Consider the following 19,478-nt stretch of genomic DNA (forward strand, 5'->3'; position numbering starts at 1 on the left):
GGAGTCCCATAGGGCGACGCATAATTGACCCAGTGTCGTCTGGGTTAGGCCATCATTGTAAATAAGAATTTGTTCTTAACTTAAAAATCCTCTCTCCTTGTGCATGCTCCTGATAGATCCTCTTTCCAAGTGCACACTCCTGATAGATCCTCTCTCCTCGTGCACACTCATGAGGCCCATCCTCTGCTTGTGCACACTGCTCTAAATGTGTGCATGCTCTTCAAGCATCTATTTCTGCATGTACACTCTTTTCACTGCTAGTGCATTGTCCCCGGCTTCCTCTCTGTTGGTGCTACTGTCCAGTACTGTACTGTATATCCCCAGGCAAGTGCTGTCAGCTGAGTCAGCTAACTATGCACTGGGATATAGACTCCCTCTGTCACACTTCTTATTGCTAGAGGCCAGCCTCTTCTCCTCTTCTCTCCATGCCAGCCTCTCCTCCTCTTTTCTCCATGCCAGCCTCTCCTCCTCATTGGGGTTTTATCAGGACACAGCTGCCTGCCTTGCTGCTCAGTATTTTACTGTTGGCTGGCTGATACTGTACGTCTGGCTGGGCCTGACTTGCTACAGTCACACACACTGGAGCAAGGGAAGTTATTACACAATGACTGGAAGGGAGATAGATGGCCACATACTTGGACTGAAGCTACAAATAACCCATATAGTTTTGACGGGCTAAATGTGTCTTGATGTTTGGGTACGAGACTTGTTGCAGTTGTTCTGAGACCTCTGTGTTCCGTAGGTGGGATTAAGATAGCGTATGTTTTCATTAATGGGTAAAAGGTTGTATGACTTTTATCTGAGGCGATAACATACTTATGATGTCCTGGATTGCATTTGATTGTTTATTGCCCCTGGTGCAAATCTGTAACACTTAGTTTCTTCCCTTTTCCGTCTCCGTCTTTGGTCCACCTCTCAGCTCCTAGAACAGAACGACACTTGTTAACTGTGAGATGTATTTTTATCAATCATCGAACATTCCGGAATGTTCCATCTTTCTGTGTTCTGGAGTGGAATGCCCTCGCTAACTGAACTACCCTCCATGCTCCAAACATCCATGTTATGTCATATTGTGTTTGTCTGTTTTAAAAATGACAATGAATAATATTTAATTCACTCCTGAAGTTATTCAGGCATAGAGGATTTACTTTTTAAAGCGGTGAATAATTCAAACCCATGGATTTCTGTTTCTGTACAAGTAATGTTTACTCATTCATGCACTAAATGGCACAGACAAATGGCTGCTGCTGCTATTCTGGTGCCAAATCACTGCTATCGGTTCCCTCTTTCTGTGAAGCTCAGAGACTTTGCCTCAGGGAAGAGAGGAGGGAGAGAGAGAAAGAGGGGATCATTTAAACAGAGCAAGTGTGACTCGCGTTGGTTCTGGCCCGGATAACTTTCTGGCTTCTTTTGGGTCATATGAGCTGTATCGTGTGAATTGGACAGGAGTTGATGTTTGTTATTGTGTTTTCGTCTTCTTGTTTGTGGCACAGCCCTCTTGGCTACATCGTTGCTGAACTTAAAGGGGTAGTTGACCCAAATTAGGAAATGACAATGTGTGTGTGTGCATATGCAATGTGTGTGTGTAGATGTCCTACAAGAGGATAGGAATATTTATAGAAGAATGATAAGCAGTGGACCACACACACTCTCCCTCACGTCTTCAGCAGAAGACTGCCCACTCAACACAGTCTGATTTAAATCCAACATCCATGTGAACACACAGTGGGGGAAAAAATATTTGATCCCCTGCTGATTTTGTACCTTTGCCCACGTACAAAGAAATGATCAGTCTATAATTTTAATAGTAGGTTTATTTGAACAGTGAGAGACAGAATAACAACAAAAAAATCCAGAAAAACACATGTTAAAAATTGTATAAAATGATTTGCATTTTAATGAGGGAAATAAGTATTTGACCCCTCTGCAAAACATGACTTAGTACTTGGTGGCAAAACCCTTGTTGGCAATCAGAGGTCAGACTTTTCTTGTAGTTGGCCACCAGGTTTACACACATCTCAGGAGGGATTTTGTCCCACTCCTCTTTGTAGATCTTCTCCAAGTCATTAAGGTTTCGAGGCTGACGTTTGGCAGCTCGAACCTTCAGCTCCCTCCACAGATTTTCTATGGGATTAAGTTCTAGAGACTGACTAGGCCACTCCAGGACCTTAATGTGCTTCTTCTTGAGCCACTCCTTTGTTGCCTTGGTCGTGTGTTTTGGGTCATTGTCATGCTGGAATACCCATCCATGACCCATTTTCAATGCCCTGGCTGAGGGAAGGAGGTTCTCACCCAAGATTTGACAGTACATGGCCCCGTCCATCGTCCCTTTGATGCAGTGAAGTTGTCCTGTCCCCTTAGCAGAAAAACACTCCCAAAGCATAATGCTTCCACCTCCATGTTTGATGGCGGAGATGGTGTTCTTGGGGTCATAGGCAGCATTCCTCCTCCTCCAAACACGGCGAGTTGAGTTGATGTCAAAGAGCTCCATTTTGGTCTCATCTGACCACAACATTTTCACCAGTTGTCCTCTGAGTCATTCAGATGTTCATTGGCAAACTTCAGATGGGCATGTATATGTATTCTTGAGCAGGGGGACCTTGCGGGCGCTGCAGGATTTCAGTCCTTCACGTTGTAGTGTGTTACCAATTGTTTTTTTGGTGACTATGGTCCCAGCTGCCTTGAGATCATTGACAAGATCCTCCCGTGTAGTTCTGGGCTGATTCCTCACCGTTCTCATGATCATTGCAACTCCACGAGGTGAGATCTTGCATGGAGCCCCAGGCCGAGGGATATTGACAGTTCTTTTGTGTTTCTTCCATTTGCAAATAATTGCACCAAATGTTGTCACCTTCTCACCAAGCTGCTTGGCGATGGTCTTGTAGCCCATTCCAGCCTTGTGTAGGTCTACAATCTTGTCCCTGACATCCTTGGAGAGCTCTTTGGTCTTGGCCATGGTGGAGAGTTTGGAATCTGATTGATTGATTGCTTCTGTGGACAGGTGTCTTTTTTTACAGGTAACAAGCTGCGGTTAGGAGCACTCCCTTTAAGAGTAACACCTGGGATCCAGAAATCTTTCTGATTGAGAGGGGGTCAAATACTTATTTCCCTCATTAAAATGCAAATCAATTTATAACATTTCTGACATGCGTTTTTCTGGATATTTTTGTTGTTATTCTGTCTCTCACTGTTGAAATAAACCTACCATTAAAATTATAGACTGATCCTTTCTTTGTCAGTGGGCAAACGTACAAAATCAGCAGGGGATCAAATACTTTTTTCCCCCACTGTAGCTCCTGGCTCTCTCTCTCTAATTCCCATGCAGTGGTGTGTCTATCAGTGTACTGGGTTCAGTCGTGGCTGCTGTATACATTGACAACATGTGTTCTCTTCTCTCCAGCTGTGAGATAAAGAGGACGGGGTGCAGCTGAGTAGACTGGTAGAGGGGGGAGCAGCCTGCCACGTGGGCTTTGTGAAGCATATAAACGTATCTTTGGGGATGTTAACATGTTTGTCTGTGTATAGATCAATGTGCGTGTCACCACCATGGATGCAGAGCTGGAGTTTGCCATCCAGTCCAACACCACCGGCAAACAGCTCTTTGACCAGGTAAGCAGGTTTTATTTCACCTCTCACGCTCACTCACTCACAAACAGACTAGCTTAATGACCAGGTAAGCATGGGGTTAACGTACATCAAAAACACACTACTGAGTGTCAACAAGGCTGGGAGCTGGACTGGTCTAGTTAAGAGCCTGGTGTGTGTGTGTGTGTGTGTGAAATATATATTACAGTTGAAGTCGTAAGTTTAAATACACCTTAGCCAAATACATTTAAACTCAGTTTTTCACAATTCTTGACATTTAATCCTAGTAAAAATTCCGTCTTAGGTCAGTTAGGATCACCACTTCATTTTGTGAATGTCAGAATAATAGTAGAGAGATTTATTTCAGCTTTTATTTCTTTCATCACATTCCCAGTGTGTCAGAAGTTTACATACACTCAATTAGTATTTGGTAGCATTGCCTTTAAATTGTTTAACTTCCACAAGCTTCCCATAAAATGTTGGATGAATTTTGGCCCATTCCTCCTGACAGAGCTGGTGTAACTGAGTCGGGTTTGTAGGCCTCCTTGCTCGCACACGCTTTTTCAGTTCTTTCCATAAATGTTCGATAGGATTGAGGTCAGGGCTTTGTGATGGCCACTCCAATACCTTGACTTTGTTGTCCTTAAGCTATTTTGCCACAACTTTGGAAGTATGCTTGGGGTCATTGTCCATTTGGAAGACCCATTTGCGACCAAGCTTCAACTTCCTGATTGATGTCTTGAGATGCTGCTTCAATATATGCACATAATTTTCCTCCCTCATGATGCCATCTATTTTGTGAAGTGCACCAGTCCCTCCTGCAGCAAAGCACCCCCACAACATGATGCTGCCACCCCCGTGCTTCACGGTTTGGATGGTGTTATTTGTCTTGCAAGCCTCCACTTTTTTCCTTCAAACATAACGATGGTCATTATGGCCAAAGAGTTCTATTTTTGTTTCATCAGATCAGAGGACATTTCTCCAAAAAGTACGATCTTTGTCCTCCCATGTGCAGTTGCAAACCGTAGTCTGGCTTTTTATGGTGGTTTTGGAGCATTGGCTTCTTCCTTGCTGTGAGGCCTTTCAGGTTATATCGATATAGGACTCGTTTTACTGTGGATATAGATACTATTGTACCTGTTTCCTCCAGCATCTTCACAAGGTCCTTTGCTGTTGTTCTGGGATTGATTTGCACTTTTCGCACCAAAGTACGTTCATCTCTAGGAGACAGAACGCGTCTCCTTCCTGAGCGGTATGACGGCTGCGTGGTCCCATGGTGTGTATACTTGCATACTATTGTTTGTACAGATGAATGTGGTACCTTCAGGCATTTGGAAATTGCTCCCAAGGATGAACCAGACTTGTGGAGGTCTACAATTTAATTTTTTTTGGTCCTGGCTGATTTCTTTAGATTTTCCCATGATGTCAAGCAAAGATTGTCTGACAATTCTCCCCAATGCGACTAGTTAATTCTGTAGTGTTGGAAGGGAGCCTAGCTCTGACTCAACAGGAGTCCTCTTCTGTTGACTGGACTCTGCTGGTTCCCCTCACAGCTCATCAGAGTGTGTGCGCCACTCAGTCATTGGACTCCATTGACCTGAACTTACACTCTCACATGCACACTCGGTCATGCTCACTACAACATGCATGCACGCAGACACACACACACACACACACACACACTTGTTTAACAATTTATAACCATTCAAAATCCTTTTTTCCCTAAACCTAATTCTAACACCAATTCTACCTTAACCTAAACCCCCTAGAAATAGCATTTGACCAACTGGTAACATTTTGTGTTTTGTTTACTATTCTTGTGGGGACTCTGGTCCCCACGGGTATAGTTAAACACCTCCAACAACTGCTGTTTGCTGCTGATGGAGCACATCGGGCCTGCTTCAGTCAGTGTTGGACAGCTGGTTTCCATGGTGACTGACACATACACAGAGAGGCATAGAGATCCGGTGAGTCAGGCTTTCTGTCTGTCAGAGCCTCAGTGTGTGTTATAAATACAAAGACAGGAGCAGTGTGTGCATGTGTGCTTAGATACGGACGCCACCTGACTTCAGACTAGGATCAACAGTTGGCCCAGTGTAGATACTCTTTTTGAGAGCGAGTATATCCGCAGAGCTGAGTGCAACGGAGTGTGTGTGTGTGTGTGTGTGTGTGTGTGTGTGTGTGTGTGTGTGTGTGTGTGTGTGTGTGTGTGTATCTGCATTTCTGAATTATAGTAAGATGAGCACAATAAAGAAGACTCATTTGATAATTTCATGACATCAATGAAAACATATTTAATCGAATATGACTTGTTTTTCCTAAAGCACAAAAATAGGCATTATGGTGATATGCATCAATATTATTATTCACACAGCTACTTCACATACTCATCCACTTCTGCTATTTATGATCCATTTGTTGAGAGAGTGCTTTCGGAAGGTATTCAGACCCCTTGACTTTTCACATTTTGTTACGTTCCAGTCTTATTCTAAAATGGATTAAATAAAAACAATTCTTCATCAATCTACACACAATACCCCATAATGACAAAGCGAAAACAGGTTTTTAGAAATGTTTGCAAATGTATTAAAACAAACCTTTTACAGAAGTATTCAGACCCTTTGCTATGCGACTCGAAATTGAGCTCAGGTGCATCCTGTTTCCATTGGTCATCCTTGAGATATTCGTACAACTTCATTGGAGTCCACCTGTGGTAAATTCAATTGATTGGACATGATTTGGAAAGGCACACACCTGTCTATATAAGGTCCAACAGTTGACAGTGCATGTCAGGGCAAAAACCAAGCCATGAGGTAGAAGGAATGGTCCGTGTAACTCCGAGACAGGATTGTGTCGAGGCACAGATCTGGTGAAGAGTACCAAAACAGTTCTGCAGCATTAAATGTCCCCAGGATCACAGTGGTCTCCATCATTCTTAAATGCAAAAGGTTTGGAACCACCAAGACTCTTCAAAGAGCTGGATGCCCAGCCAAACTGAGCAATTGGAGGAGAAGGGCCTTGGTCAGGGAGGTGACCAAGAACCCAATGGTCACTCTGACAGAGCTCCAGTGCTCCTCTGTGGAGATGAGAACCTTCCAGAAAGACAACCATCTCTGCCACATTCCACCAATCAGGCCTTTTTATGTTAGTGGCCAGATTGAAGCCACTCCTCAGTAAAAAGCACATGACAGCCCGATTTCGAATTTGCCAAAAGGCACCTAATGGACTCTCAGACCATGAGAAACAAGATTCTCTGGTGTGATGGAACCAAGATTGAACTCTTTGGCCTGAATACAAGCGTCACGTCACCTGGCACCATCCCTACGGTCAAGCATGATGGTGGCAGCACCATGCTTGGGGGATGTTTTTCAGCGGCAGGGACTGGGAGACTAGTCAGGATCGAGGGAAAGATGAACGGAGCAAAGTACAGAGAGATCCTACTCCAGAGCGCTCAGGACCTCAGACTGGGGGCAAAGGTTAACCTTCCAACAGGACAATGACCCTAAGCACACAGCCAAGACAACGTATTGGTGGCTTCGGGACAAGTCTCTGAATGTCCTTTAGTGGCCCAGCCAGAGCCTGGACTTGAATCCGATCAAACATCTCTGGAGAGACCTGAAAATAGCTGTGCAGCGATGCTCCCCATCCAACCTGATAGAGCTTGAAAGGATCTCCAGAGAAGAATGGGAGAAACTCCCCAAATACAGGTGTGCCAAGCTTGTAGTGTCATACCCAAGAATACTCAAGGCTGTAATCGCTGCCATAGTTTCTTCAGCAAAGTACTAAGTAAAGGGTCTGAAAACTTATGTAAATGTGATATTTCAGTTTTGTATTTTTTATAAATTTGCAAAGATTTCTAAAACCTGTTTTTGCCTTGTCATTATGGGGTATTGTGTGTTGATTTGAGAAAAAAGAAACAATTTAATACATTTTAGAGTAAGGCTGTAACGTAACAAAATGTGAAAAAAGTAAAGTGGTCTGAATACTTTCCGAATACACTGTGTGGGTGGGTGGAACGAACAGATGACTGAAGATGGGACAGCCGGGCGTTCATGCGGTTGCATCCGCTTATTCTGTTAAATGGACTCTACAACATTTTCTCAGTGTGAGCAGCCCCCCACTCCACCCCCATAAAAATATATTGTGATCCTGCACACAATCACATTACACAACAAACACAGTACACCAGCAAGCACCACATTACAACTGTACATCCAACCCCTCCCCCCTGAGCCCCCATACCTCCTGAAATGTCTCCACACTGTTCATCGCGCATAGACCATCCCACTTGCTTCAAGATGTTCACCATTGTACCCAAGAAATCAAAGGTAACTGAACTAAATTACTCTTGCCCCGTAGCACTCACTTCTGTCATCATGAAGTGCTTTGAGAGACTAGTCAAGGATCATATCACCTTGACCTTACCTGACACCCTAGTCCACTTGAAGTTTGCTTACCGCCCCAATAGATCCACAGATGATGCCTGCACACTGCCCTATCCCATATGGACAAGAGGAATACCTATGTCAGAATGATATTCATTGACTGTAGCTCAGCCTTCAATACCATACTACCCTCCAAGTTCATCATTAAGCTCAGGCCCTGGGTCTGAACCCCGCCCTGTGCAACTGGGTCCTGGACTTCCTGATGGGCCAACCCTAGGTGGTGAAGGTAGGAAACAACACCTCCACTTTGCTGATCCTCAACACAGGGGCCCCACAAGGGTGCGTGCTCAGCCCCCTCCTGTACTCCCTGTTCACCCATGACTATGTGGCCACGCACGCCTCCAACTCGATCATCAAGTTTGCAGATGACACAACAGTAGTAGGCCTGATTACCAACAATGACGAGACAGCCTACAGGGAAGAGGTGAGGGCCCTGTCGGAGTGGTGCCAGGAAAATAACCTCTCCCTCTTCGTCAACAAAACAAAGTAGCTGATCGTGCACTTCAGGAAACAGCAGAGGGAGCACGCCCCTATCCACATTGATGGAACCACAGTGGAGTTTCAAGTTCCTCTGCATACACATCACTGACAAACTGAAATGGTCCACCCACACAGACAGTGTGGTGAAGAAGGTGCAACAGCGCCTCTTCAACCTCAGGAGGCTGAAGAAATTTGGCATGGCCTCTAAGACCCTCAAACTTTTGCAGATGCACAATTGAGAGCATCCTGTTGGGCTGTACCACCGCCTGGTACAGCAACTGTACTGCCCGCAACCACAGGGCTCTCTAGAGGGTGGTGCGGTCTGCCCAACGCATCACTGTGGGCACCTTACCTGCACCCCAGGAGAGCTACAGCACCTGATGTCACAGGAAGGCCAAAAAGATCATCAAGGATATCAACCACCCGAGCCACGGCCTGTTCACTCCGCTATCATCCAGAAGGTGAGGTCAGTACAGGTGCATCAAAGCTGGGACTGAGAAATATAAGCTGTTTTTCAATCTCAAGGCCATCAGACTGTTATAAATAGCCATCACTAGCCGGCTACCACCCGTTTACTCAACCCTGCACCTTAGAGGCTGCTGCCCTATATACATAGACATGGAATCACTGGCCACTTTAATAATGGATCACTAGTCACTTTTTAATAATGTTTACATGCTGCTTTACTCATCTCATATGTATATACTGTATTCTATTCTACTGTATTTTAGTCAATACCACTCCGACATTGCTCATCCTAATATTTATATATTTCCTAATTCCATTCTTTTACTTTTTAGGTTTGTGTGTTGTGAATTGTAAGATACACCTGCAATGTTTGAGCTTGGAAGACAAGCATTTTGCTACACATATTTAGCAGATGTTATTGCAGGTGTATGTGACCAATAAGATTTTATTTTAATAATAATAATAATAATAACTCTGGGTTTGTTGCCCCTGGTTCCTTCTTGTTAGCCATATTGCCAACTTGGCCTGGCCAAACAAAAAGTTCAACATTGCTTGAATACCTCGGCCCCATCCCAAACATCCCCACAGAGAAGACCACCCTCAACTTCACACACACACACAACCCACCCCAACCCACCTATAGATGGCCTGCTAATCATTGATGCATTTTGTGTTTTCAGGTGGTGAAGACAGTGGGCCTCCGGGAGGTGTGGTTCTTTGGCCTGCAGTACACAGACAGTAAAGGCTACAGCACGTGGCTCAAACTCAATAAGAAGGTGACGCAGCAGGATGTAAAGAAGGAGAACCCTCTGCAGTTTAAGTTCAGAGCCAAGTTCTTCCCTGAGGACGTGTCTGAGGAACTCATCCAGGAGATTACGCAGAGACTCTTCTTCCTGCAGGTAACACACACACACACACACACACACACACACACACACACACACACACACACACACACACACACACACACACACACACACACACACACACACACACACACACACACACAGTTCTACAGTGTGTCCTTTGTACCCACAATGTACATTGCAGATCCAAACAAAGAATTCAAACAAGTGTGTGTGTGTTCCCTGCCCATTCCAGGTGAAGGATGCCATCCTGAATGATGAGAACTACTGTCCTCCAGAGACTGCCGTGTTGCTGGCCTCCTACTCTGTCCAGGCCAAGTATGCAGACTACAACAGAGACGCCCACAAGCCTGGTTACCTCACCTCCGACCGCCTGCTGCCACAGAGGTCTGTACCCCATACCCATTCCTCTGTTCCCTCTCTGTTCCCTCTCTGTCCCCCTCAGAGGGCGTGTGTGCTTTCTTAAATGAGCTGTTCTTTAGTAAAGTGGCTCAACTCCCTCACAATAAATCTGTTTGGTCTTTTGTTGCCAGGCCTCTACTGTGGCTCTGTTTGAATAACCCTGTGTGTGTGTTCTGCAGAGTGTTGGAGCAGCACAAGTTGACTAAGGAACAGTGGGAGGACAGAATACAGACCTGGCATGAGGAACACACAGGCATGCTCAGGTAGGTCTGTGTATGAGGGTCTCTGTCTGTGTGTGTGGCTTTGTATGAGGGTGTTTGTATCACACTTTCTCCTCTACACAAGTTCTAACTTTCTAATGTGTGTTTGTGTACACAGAGAGGACTCAGTGATGGAGTATCTGAAGATAGCCCAGGACCTGGAAATGTATGGAGTCAACTACTTTGAGATCAAGAACAAGAAGGGAACCGAGTTGTGGCTGGGTGTGGATGCACTGGGACTCAATATCTACGAACATGAGGACAAGTACGCAATACTGACTTATACAATATGGAGTATTTACTTGTCCACTTATTTATTTGATATACTCCATGACACTATCGCTCTCTGCTGGCCATGGATGGTACCTCTAGTTTCATTTTGTACTACTCTGACGTCAAATCAAATGTTATTAGTCAGATGCGCCAAATAGAACAAGTGTAGACCTTACAGTGAAATACTTACTTGCGAGCCCCTAACCAACAACGCAGTTTAAAAAAATACGGATAAGAATAAGAAATAAAAGTAACAAGTAATGTACTGTAAATAGGTAGTTATCTTCTCATTGCATATTACTGTAATAGCATAGTGTTGAGAGTCTGTGTTTTCCCTTCCCTCCTCCCCAGGTTGACACCAAAGATTGGCTTCCCCTGGAGCGAGATCAGAAACATCTCCTTCAACGACAAGAAGTTTGTCATCAAACCCATCGACAAGAAAGCCCCAGTAAGTCTGTCTACCAGGAAGCTAGGGGATCAGTCTACTGGGAGGGTAGGGGATCAGTCTACCGGGAGGGTAGGGGATCAGTCTACCGGGAAGGTAGGGGATCAGTCTACCGGGAGGGTAGGGGATCAGTCTACCGGGAGGGTAGGGGATCAGTCTACCGGGAGGGTAGGGGATCAGTCTACCGGGAGGGTAGGGGATCAGTCTACCGGGAGGGTAGGCGATCAGTTTACCGGGAAGGTAGGGGATCAGTCTACCGGGAGGGTAGGGGATCAGACTACCGGGAGGGTAGGGGATCAGTCTACCGGGAGGGTAGGGGATCAGTCTACCGGGAGGTTAGGGGATCAGTCTACCGGGAAGGTAGGGGATCAGTCTACCGGGAGGGTAGGGGATCAGTCTACCGGGAAGGTAGGGGATCAGTCTACCGGGAAGGTAGGGGATCAGTCTACCGGGAAGGTAGGGGATCTGTCTACCGGGAAGGTAGGGGATCTGTCTACCGGGAAGGTAGGGGATCAGTCTACCGGGAGGTTAGGGGATCAGTCTACCGGGAGGTTAGGGGATCAGTCTACCGGGAGGTTAGGGGATCAGTCTACCGGAAGGTTAGGGGATCAGTCTACCGGGGAGATAGGGGATCAGTCTACCGGGGAGGTTAGGGGATCAGTCTACCGGGAAGGTAGGGGATCAGTCTACCGGGAAGGTAGGGGATCAGTCTACCGGGAGGTTAGGGATTCAGTCTACCGGGAGGTTAGGGGATCAGTCTACCGGGAGGTTAGGGGATCAGTCTACCGGGAGGGTAGGGGATCAGTCTACCGGGAAGGTAGGGGACGGTGGGAGGAAATAATACAACACAATGTACAATAAGCAATGAGAATATAATAATAATAATATTGGAGTAGAGTTGTCCACCCCTGTTCTCCACTTGCACTGTCTGTAAATTACCTGTAAATTGAGTTAACCCCTTCCTCTCCTCTTCCTTTTTCTCCCCTCCTCCTCTCCCTGTAGGACTTTGTATTCTATGCGCCACGGTTGCGGATCAACAAGCGTATCCTGGCGCTGTGCATGGGGAACCACGAGCTGTACATGAGGAGGAGGAAGCCTGATACCATCGAGGTGCAGCAGATGAAGGCCCAGGCCCGGGAGGAGAAACACCACAAACAGATGGAGAGGTACAGTACTGGGCCAACGCATGCAGACATGTGGTTGTGATTCTGACCAGAAGGGGCAGCATTGTATTAAAATATGTCTGGTCTGCATTAGAACCACATAAAAGGTAAATCTCTGTATTTCCTTGATTCCCAAAAGGAGGGGAGAAGAGAGGATACAGGGAATTACAGAAATGAAAATGAGATACAAGCCTGATCTACCATCCTGACAGCTGCTCTCTGAAGATCAGGATGGTCCAAAGAGGCTATTGAGATACAGCCATGGACTGCATATCTCTGTATGCAGTGGTGTAAAAATACTTTAAAGGACTATTTAAGTAGTTTTGGGGGGTATCTGTACCATTTATATTTTTGACAACTTTTTACTTTTACTTCACTATATTCCTAAAGAAAATATGTACTTTTTACTCCCATACAGTTTCCCTGAAACCAAAAGGTACTCGTTAAATTTCGAATGCTCAGACAGAACAGAATTATGGTCCAATTCACGCACCTATCAATATAACGCGTTGTCATCCCTACTGCCTCTGATCTGGCGGACTCACTAAACACAAATGTATATATTGTGTTTGTAATTCATGTATGAGTGTTGGAGTGTGCCCTTGTCTGTCCATAAAAACACATATTTTTTAATTGTGCCGTCTGGTTTGCTAAATATATGGAATTTTATGTATAGCTTTTACTTTTTCACTTTTACTCAAGTATGACAATTGAGTAGTTTTTCCAATACTGTTATGTGCATTTTTGTGTGTCTTGTCTTTTTGTAAAGTATCTCAGAATGTTGTACCTGTTTTGTGATGATAATTTTTTATACATAAAAATATAGTTTGATATTGAAATATATATATATATTCTACAATTAGTTTAATTTGAATATATTATTAGCCCAGGCATGTTCATCGTCTTTTGTTTTACAGAGCCCAGCTAGAAAACGAGAAGAAAAAACGAGCGTACGCAGAAAAAGAGAGGGAGAAGATGGAGAAAGAGAAGGATGAGCTGATCGAGAGACTCAGACAGATTGAGGAACAAACGCTAAAGGCCCAGAAAGGTATCTACACACACACACACATACACACACACACAGACACGCTAAGGATACAACTTCAGGGAAAAAATGACTGATTTGCATTCTCTCACTTACTTTTAAATGTCGTAGGTTAACCTTGCAAGCAACACCTTGGTGTTACACTAAAGGAGTCTGTGTGCTTCCAAGCCGAAACAATTCTCAAGAGTAGTTTGTGTATATATTATGATGACATTTTGTGACATTTTTGTTCGTTCTAGACTGTTTTTCGGCTGTTCTGCCACACTGAAAAATAAAAAAATACTGCACCAAACAACTTAGTTAGATGTAAAATTGCACTACTAAGATCTCCTTGTCAAAAATGTCAAAATTAATGACAGTTTTCTTGAGGTATTTTAGAATAATTCTGACTATATTGAGGAAGTGTATACAGGCTACGGCGTCTCAAAATGGACGCCTTTTTATAGTTTTTCAAGGGAAGGTCTTTTAAGGGACTATGCGAGCACACTCATTCGGTTCAGCTAGCTGAGGCGCCAGCCGAACTGAAGCATGCTGACGCCTTAACACCCACTGTAGTACACAACTGGTGTTCAGACACTCAATTATCACAGAACAAGTTCACAGCTACAAAATTTGCATCCTAGCCTCTTATCAGGAGGAATGGGATATCAGTTAGAGATGGGCATAGGATGACACTGCCAGCTGTTATACCATGTTACGGGAACATTCTCTCTATTGTTGGCCCTTGACTTGTTGCACCACAGCTTTTCTGTTAGGACAGGACATAGCATACCTAGGGTGTATTTGCAGAGTGAAGTCATGGACAAGTATTAGCCATTGAGGCTGTAGTGCCGATATTATGGTGCCTCTAGAAATCAGTTTTTATAATATAGATGAGGCCTTTCTCAGGTAAACACTGTCATTCCACTGGAGATTATTTGAGTACTCCTCTTGTTTCATAACATAAATAGATTAATCTGTGAATGTATGTCAGGAAAGATGGGTGCGATTCTTGCTCAGATCGGAGTATATTTGTCATAAATTGTTGTCAATTGTGTGTGTATCTTTGTCTGTCTGTGTCGTTCTGTGCACGCTCATACAGAGCTGGAGGATCAGACGCGCAGGGCCCTGGAGTTGGACCAGGAGAGGAAGAGAGCGAAGGAGGAGGCAGAGAGGTTGGAGAAAGAGAAACAGGCAGCAGAGGAGGCCAAGGCAGCGCTGGTTAAACAGGCTGCTGACCAGATGAAGAACCAGGAACAACTGGTAACACATCATCACCAGTCTGGGCCACGCTTTGGATCTGGGCCCCGTTTACTGAACATACTTTCAGTGCATACTTCTGCTTTCTATTTATTGATTACGTCAAGGAAGGAAGGAAGGAAGGATGTATAGGTCTTAGTGTAGTTAAAACATGTAAATATACCTACTGTAGGTAGGTATACAGTAATTCTCTAAGTCAACAATCTCCTCTGGATTGTGTAATTATCACACTAAAACAGTTGTAAATTCTCTATTCTACATTAAAACTGTGTGGTTCGAGCTCTGAATGCTGATTGGTTGACAGCCGTGTTATTTCAGACGGAATAACACAGGTATTTTTATTTATTTAACCTTCATTTAACTAGGCAAGTATGACAGCATTTATTTTTACTGCCGTAATTACATTGGTAACCAGTTTAGAATAGTAATAAGGCACCTCGGGTTTGTGCTATATGGCCAATATACCACTGCTCAAGGCTGTATGCAGGCACTCTGCGTTGCGTTGTGCATAAAGACCAGTCCTTAGCCGTAGTATATTGGCCATATACCACAAACCCCTGAGGTGCCTTATTGCTTAGACATATCATCACTGTAATAACCCTGTCCCTGCTCTATTATCACCATGTCAATACATACTACAATATAATAACAACATAGTTGTATGTAAATAAGTGAGACTGACTTTTTGTAAACACCTCCTCTGGTCACACTCGATTTTATGGATGGTTTTACTAGCATTCCACAGGTGATTTGGTTATTCCTCATCTTGGTATTTAACTTGACATGCCTAAGCCCAACGCATAGCTCAACTTTGTGCTTCAGCTCCAAATGACTGATTATTGTCTTATTTAGAGGTAGTCATTGGTTAAAAGGGATTGTTCACCCAAATGACAAAATAACATATTGCTTTCCTTACCCTGTAAGCAGTTTATGGCAAAGGTATGACAGCAATTCATGCTTTGGTTTTGTTTACCTGGCCACTGTTTCTGGCCATTGTGGCACAACTCCAATGCAAGTCATGCACTTCATGTCCAAATCATCCTAAAATATAAAAAAAATGTATTGTATAACTCAATGAAGTTGCAAATAGATGATTTGGACATACATTTGATTTGTGGCCAGGTAAACAATAGCGAAGCATGAATTGCTGGCACACCTTGTCCATAGACTGCTTACAGGGTAAGGAAACCAAAATGTAATTTGGGTGAACTATCTCTTTATGCGTAGGGAAATAACATTGATGCATTTGGTTTGATGCTGTGTTGGAGGCCCTGGGGCAGTACCCTTTTAGAGTGCTGACAGATATGTGCGATTGAGGTGTTAATGGGGGGAATTATATCCTCTCACCAGCCTCTCTCTCTCTCTGGTATTCCAGGTAATATTTCATTGGTGGTATAACATGTTAACAGTACTCACCACAGAACCATGTGTCAATTTATATTGATATTGTTTGGTCATTAAGTTTAATGTGGAGGAGAGTGGGCCATGGCCAACTCTAGCAGGCGGGTGGCCAGTGTGTTGGGGTGTGTGTGTGACAGAAGGGTGCCTTGTGCTTGTCGCTCTCAGGCCGCTGAGCTAGGAGAATTCACCGCCAAAATCGCTCTGCTTGAAGAGGCCAAAAGGAAAAAGGAAGAGGAAGCGACAGAATGGCAACACAAAGTAACAGTTACCTCCTCTACCTCTGTCTGACCCCCGCATGCCCCCTGCGCTTACTGAACTAATGCATTATTATAATGGTGTCTGTGTCTAAATGTGTGGGGGTGTGTGACCTCAAACCAAATCATATAACAGCTTTCCTAAAATAACTTCAAAAAGTTTGGTGTATGTGTGGGAGCTGAGATTGAAATTGTGAGCGAGGATTTTTTTTCATTGTGTGTGTCTGTCCTTTTTATTTGCATGTTAACCCGTTACTGTGTGCATGAATGTTTTACTGCTTTTTACAAGTCTCTGGCCTGCTCAGGCCCTACACACGCATTACCTTTTAAATACAGATGTCCTTGTCTTTTGGCAAATGTATCTTAAAATGTGTTGGTGTATGAGTTTGTGTGTGAAAGCAAGAATGTTTGTTCTACCTGTTGTGGATCCAAATAGAATATTGAAATGTGTCAGTACTGTGTGATAGTTATATACGATACAATAGATAAGCACTTTATTGAACGCCAAGTGACAGTATTTCGCACATTAACCTCCCCCTCCCCATTAGGCCATCTCAGCCCAGGAGGACCTGGAGAAGACTAAAGAGGAGCTGAAGTCTGTGATGTCATCACCCCCGGCGCCAGAACACGATGAGCAGGATGAGACGAACGCTGAGGGTAGCACCGAGCTGCACAGTGATGGGGTCACCAGCCACCACAGTGAGGAGGAACGTGTCACAGAGGCCCAGAAGAACGAACGCGTCAAGGAACAGCTGCAGGTAGGCTAATGAAGACATGGCCTCACTTACATTTAACATTTTAGTCATTTAGCAGGCACTCTCTCCAGAGCGACTTACTGTACAATTAGTGCATTCCTCTTAAGATAGCTAGGTGAGGCAACAATACATCACAATGGTCCTCTGTAGCTCAGTGGGTAGAGCATGGCTCTTGCAATGCCAAGATAGTGGGTTCAATTCCTGGAATTACCCCTATGTGAGAAAAGGTTGTACTCTATGGATGTTGAAGAGCATTAACCTGCAGGAGCGTGTCACCGCTTTGATGTTTGCAGAGAACGACATGGTGTTGTCCAGAGTCACGCCAAGGTTCTTTGCACTCTGGGAGGGGGACACTGTGGAATTGTCAACCGTCATGGAGCGGGCAGGCCTTTCCCAGGAGATAGAGCAGCTCTGTTTTGTTGAGCTTGAGGTGGTGGTCAGACATCCAAGCTGAGATGTCTACCAGGCAGGCAGAGATGCGTGTTGCCACCTGGGTCTCAGAAGGGAGGGAAGCAGAAGAGTAGTTGAGTGTCATCCACATAGCAATGATCAGAGAGACCATGTGAGGATATGACTGTTGAGAGACTTGGTGTAAAGAGAAAAGAGGGTGGTGATGATGCAAGGAGACTTGGTTTAAAGAGAAAAAAAACTTGGTGAAAAGAGGATGAGCGCCTAGAACCGAGCCCACGGGGACACCAGTAGTGAGAGCACGTGGTGCAGACACAGATCCTCTCCATGCCACCTGGTAGTTGTGACCTGCCAGGTAGGATGCAATCCAGGAGTGTGCAGAAGCCTAAGATGCCATTAGGATGGATAGACCCCTAGAAGCTCAAACTGTAGGGTTATGGTTAGGCCTAGTGTTTGGGTTAATGGATCAACAGTTTGCTGATCATTTAAGTGTTCTTTTTCTTCCCCTCTCCCTCTCTGTCAGGCTCTGAGTTCAGAGTTGGCCCAGGCGAGGGACGACACCAAGAAGACCCAGAATGACATGCTACATGCGGAGAACGTGAAGGCTGGGAGGGACAAGTACAAGACCCTGCGTCAGATCCGTCAGGGCAACACCAAGCAGCGCATCGACGAGTTTGAGTCCATGTGAGAGACCTCGCCCTCCCACCCTTGCATTGCCACGACAACGGCTCGTTTTTGTGTACAGCAAAACCTGCCTGTTCCCGTCCCATTCCCCCAAATCCCTACTTGCAAAAAGGCCAGAGGTGTGTGGATTCAATGTCCCGCCAACTATGCCTTGCCAAAGCTCTGTCCACTAGCGGATTGCCAATCAAACTGCTCCATGCTTAGAGCTCTGCCCAACCACATCTGGAATCGCCTAATCTGGAATGGCAAGCAACATACTGTCGAAGCGAACTTCTCCATGAGCAAAGGATAATTTAATGCTTGCATGTCTGATGTAAGAATGGATAGAGAAATTGGTTGATATCTTGCTTTTAGTGAGAGGGAACAATTGCAGTTTAACTTTTTGATGTCGCTGGCAAGCTTGTATGTAAAGCTTTAAATACCGTACCTTACGTTTATTTGTTTGCCATTAGTTTAAGAATTTTAATAGTTTTCTTTTTTTTACGAAACAGCCTTATTTGTCTCATTTAATTTCGGCTTCATATTTAACTGTGGTGAGTTAGCTGTGCTCTAGTCAGTCATGGGTCAGCTGATGTTGAACCAGTGGTTTAATTCCTCCAGACTTTGGCAACAGCGTTTATCTGTCCGTTCTGACCTATACCTTTGTGTCGTTTATCGTCCATTGAAGCATTTACCATTTATTTATTTTCGTTCACAATAAAGATTCCATGTATATTTCTTATTTCCAGTCAGTCAATGTGTTCATCCCCAGGTTGAATGAGGTAAAACCAAATGGGAGGGAGGCAGCAGTCAAATATTATATGGATGGAGTGATATGAGGAACTGTTTATTTTGAACATTCCAGATTCATCACCTTCCAGACATGTAAGAATGGGGAAAATAAAAGAACCACAAAACCGCCGTAGCCATGTTGGTTTTCTAAATCAAGTTTATGTAAGGAATGATCAGTCAGCCACCTCCTTGAATTTACAACTTGTGTTGTTTCTGCTGAAAGAAAAAAACAGTTATTAAATTGTAAATATCAATTGTTTTACCCTTAATGTCAACCGATGTACAATAATGTACTTTACTAACCTTTATCGTCTTGAGTTATAACTTTGAACCCATTAATCATTTGTTAAAAACATTTAAAAAATAAAAATGTAATGTGGTAGTAACCTTTCCAGAGATATTACCTAGTGTTGTAGAAAGATGACGACACATTATAGGCTATTCATTCAACTTTATCACCCCAGTAAATGTAACATCCGTTTAGAAATTTCAGATGTCAGAGTGCCTTCGGGAAAGTGTTCAGATCCCTTGACT

General features: G+C 44.3%; 1 protein-coding gene across 2 annotated transcripts in view; it reads left to right on the forward strand.

The window, feature by feature from the left end:
• LOC115155781 (radixin) overlaps positions 1-19,330 on the forward strand; it is a 41,108-nt gene extending 21,778 nt beyond the window's left edge. The window contains exons 3-14 of one of the 2 annotated variants that reach the window (XM_029702727.1): positions 3,526-3,609; positions 9,659-9,877; positions 10,080-10,231; positions 10,426-10,509; positions 10,625-10,771; positions 11,131-11,227; positions 12,227-12,390; positions 13,305-13,435; positions 14,514-14,674; positions 16,238-16,330; positions 16,875-17,084; positions 18,013-19,330. In XM_029702727.1, the coding sequence (XP_029558587.1) occupies positions 3,526-3,609; positions 9,659-9,877; positions 10,080-10,231; positions 10,426-10,509; positions 10,625-10,771; positions 11,131-11,227; positions 12,227-12,390; positions 13,305-13,435; positions 14,514-14,674; positions 16,238-16,330; positions 16,875-17,084; positions 18,013-18,177 (1,707 nt within the window). In that variant the 3' untranslated portion in view covers positions 18,178-19,330. Of the gene's footprint in view, positions 1-3,525; positions 3,610-9,658; positions 9,878-10,079; positions 10,232-10,425; positions 10,510-10,624; positions 10,772-11,130; positions 11,228-12,226; positions 12,391-13,304; positions 13,436-14,513; positions 14,675-16,237; positions 16,331-16,874; positions 17,085-18,012 lie in introns of those variants that run through there. The other variant, XM_029702728.1, reaches the window with a different exon arrangement.
• The last annotated feature ends 148 nt before the right edge of the window (positions 19,331-19,478 follow it).

Source organism: Salmo trutta, chromosome 20, assembly GCF_901001165.1.
Source record: "Salmo trutta chromosome 20, fSalTru1.1, whole genome shotgun sequence".
NCBI classification, from domain to species: domain Eukaryota; kingdom Metazoa; phylum Chordata; class Actinopteri; order Salmoniformes; family Salmonidae; genus Salmo; species Salmo trutta.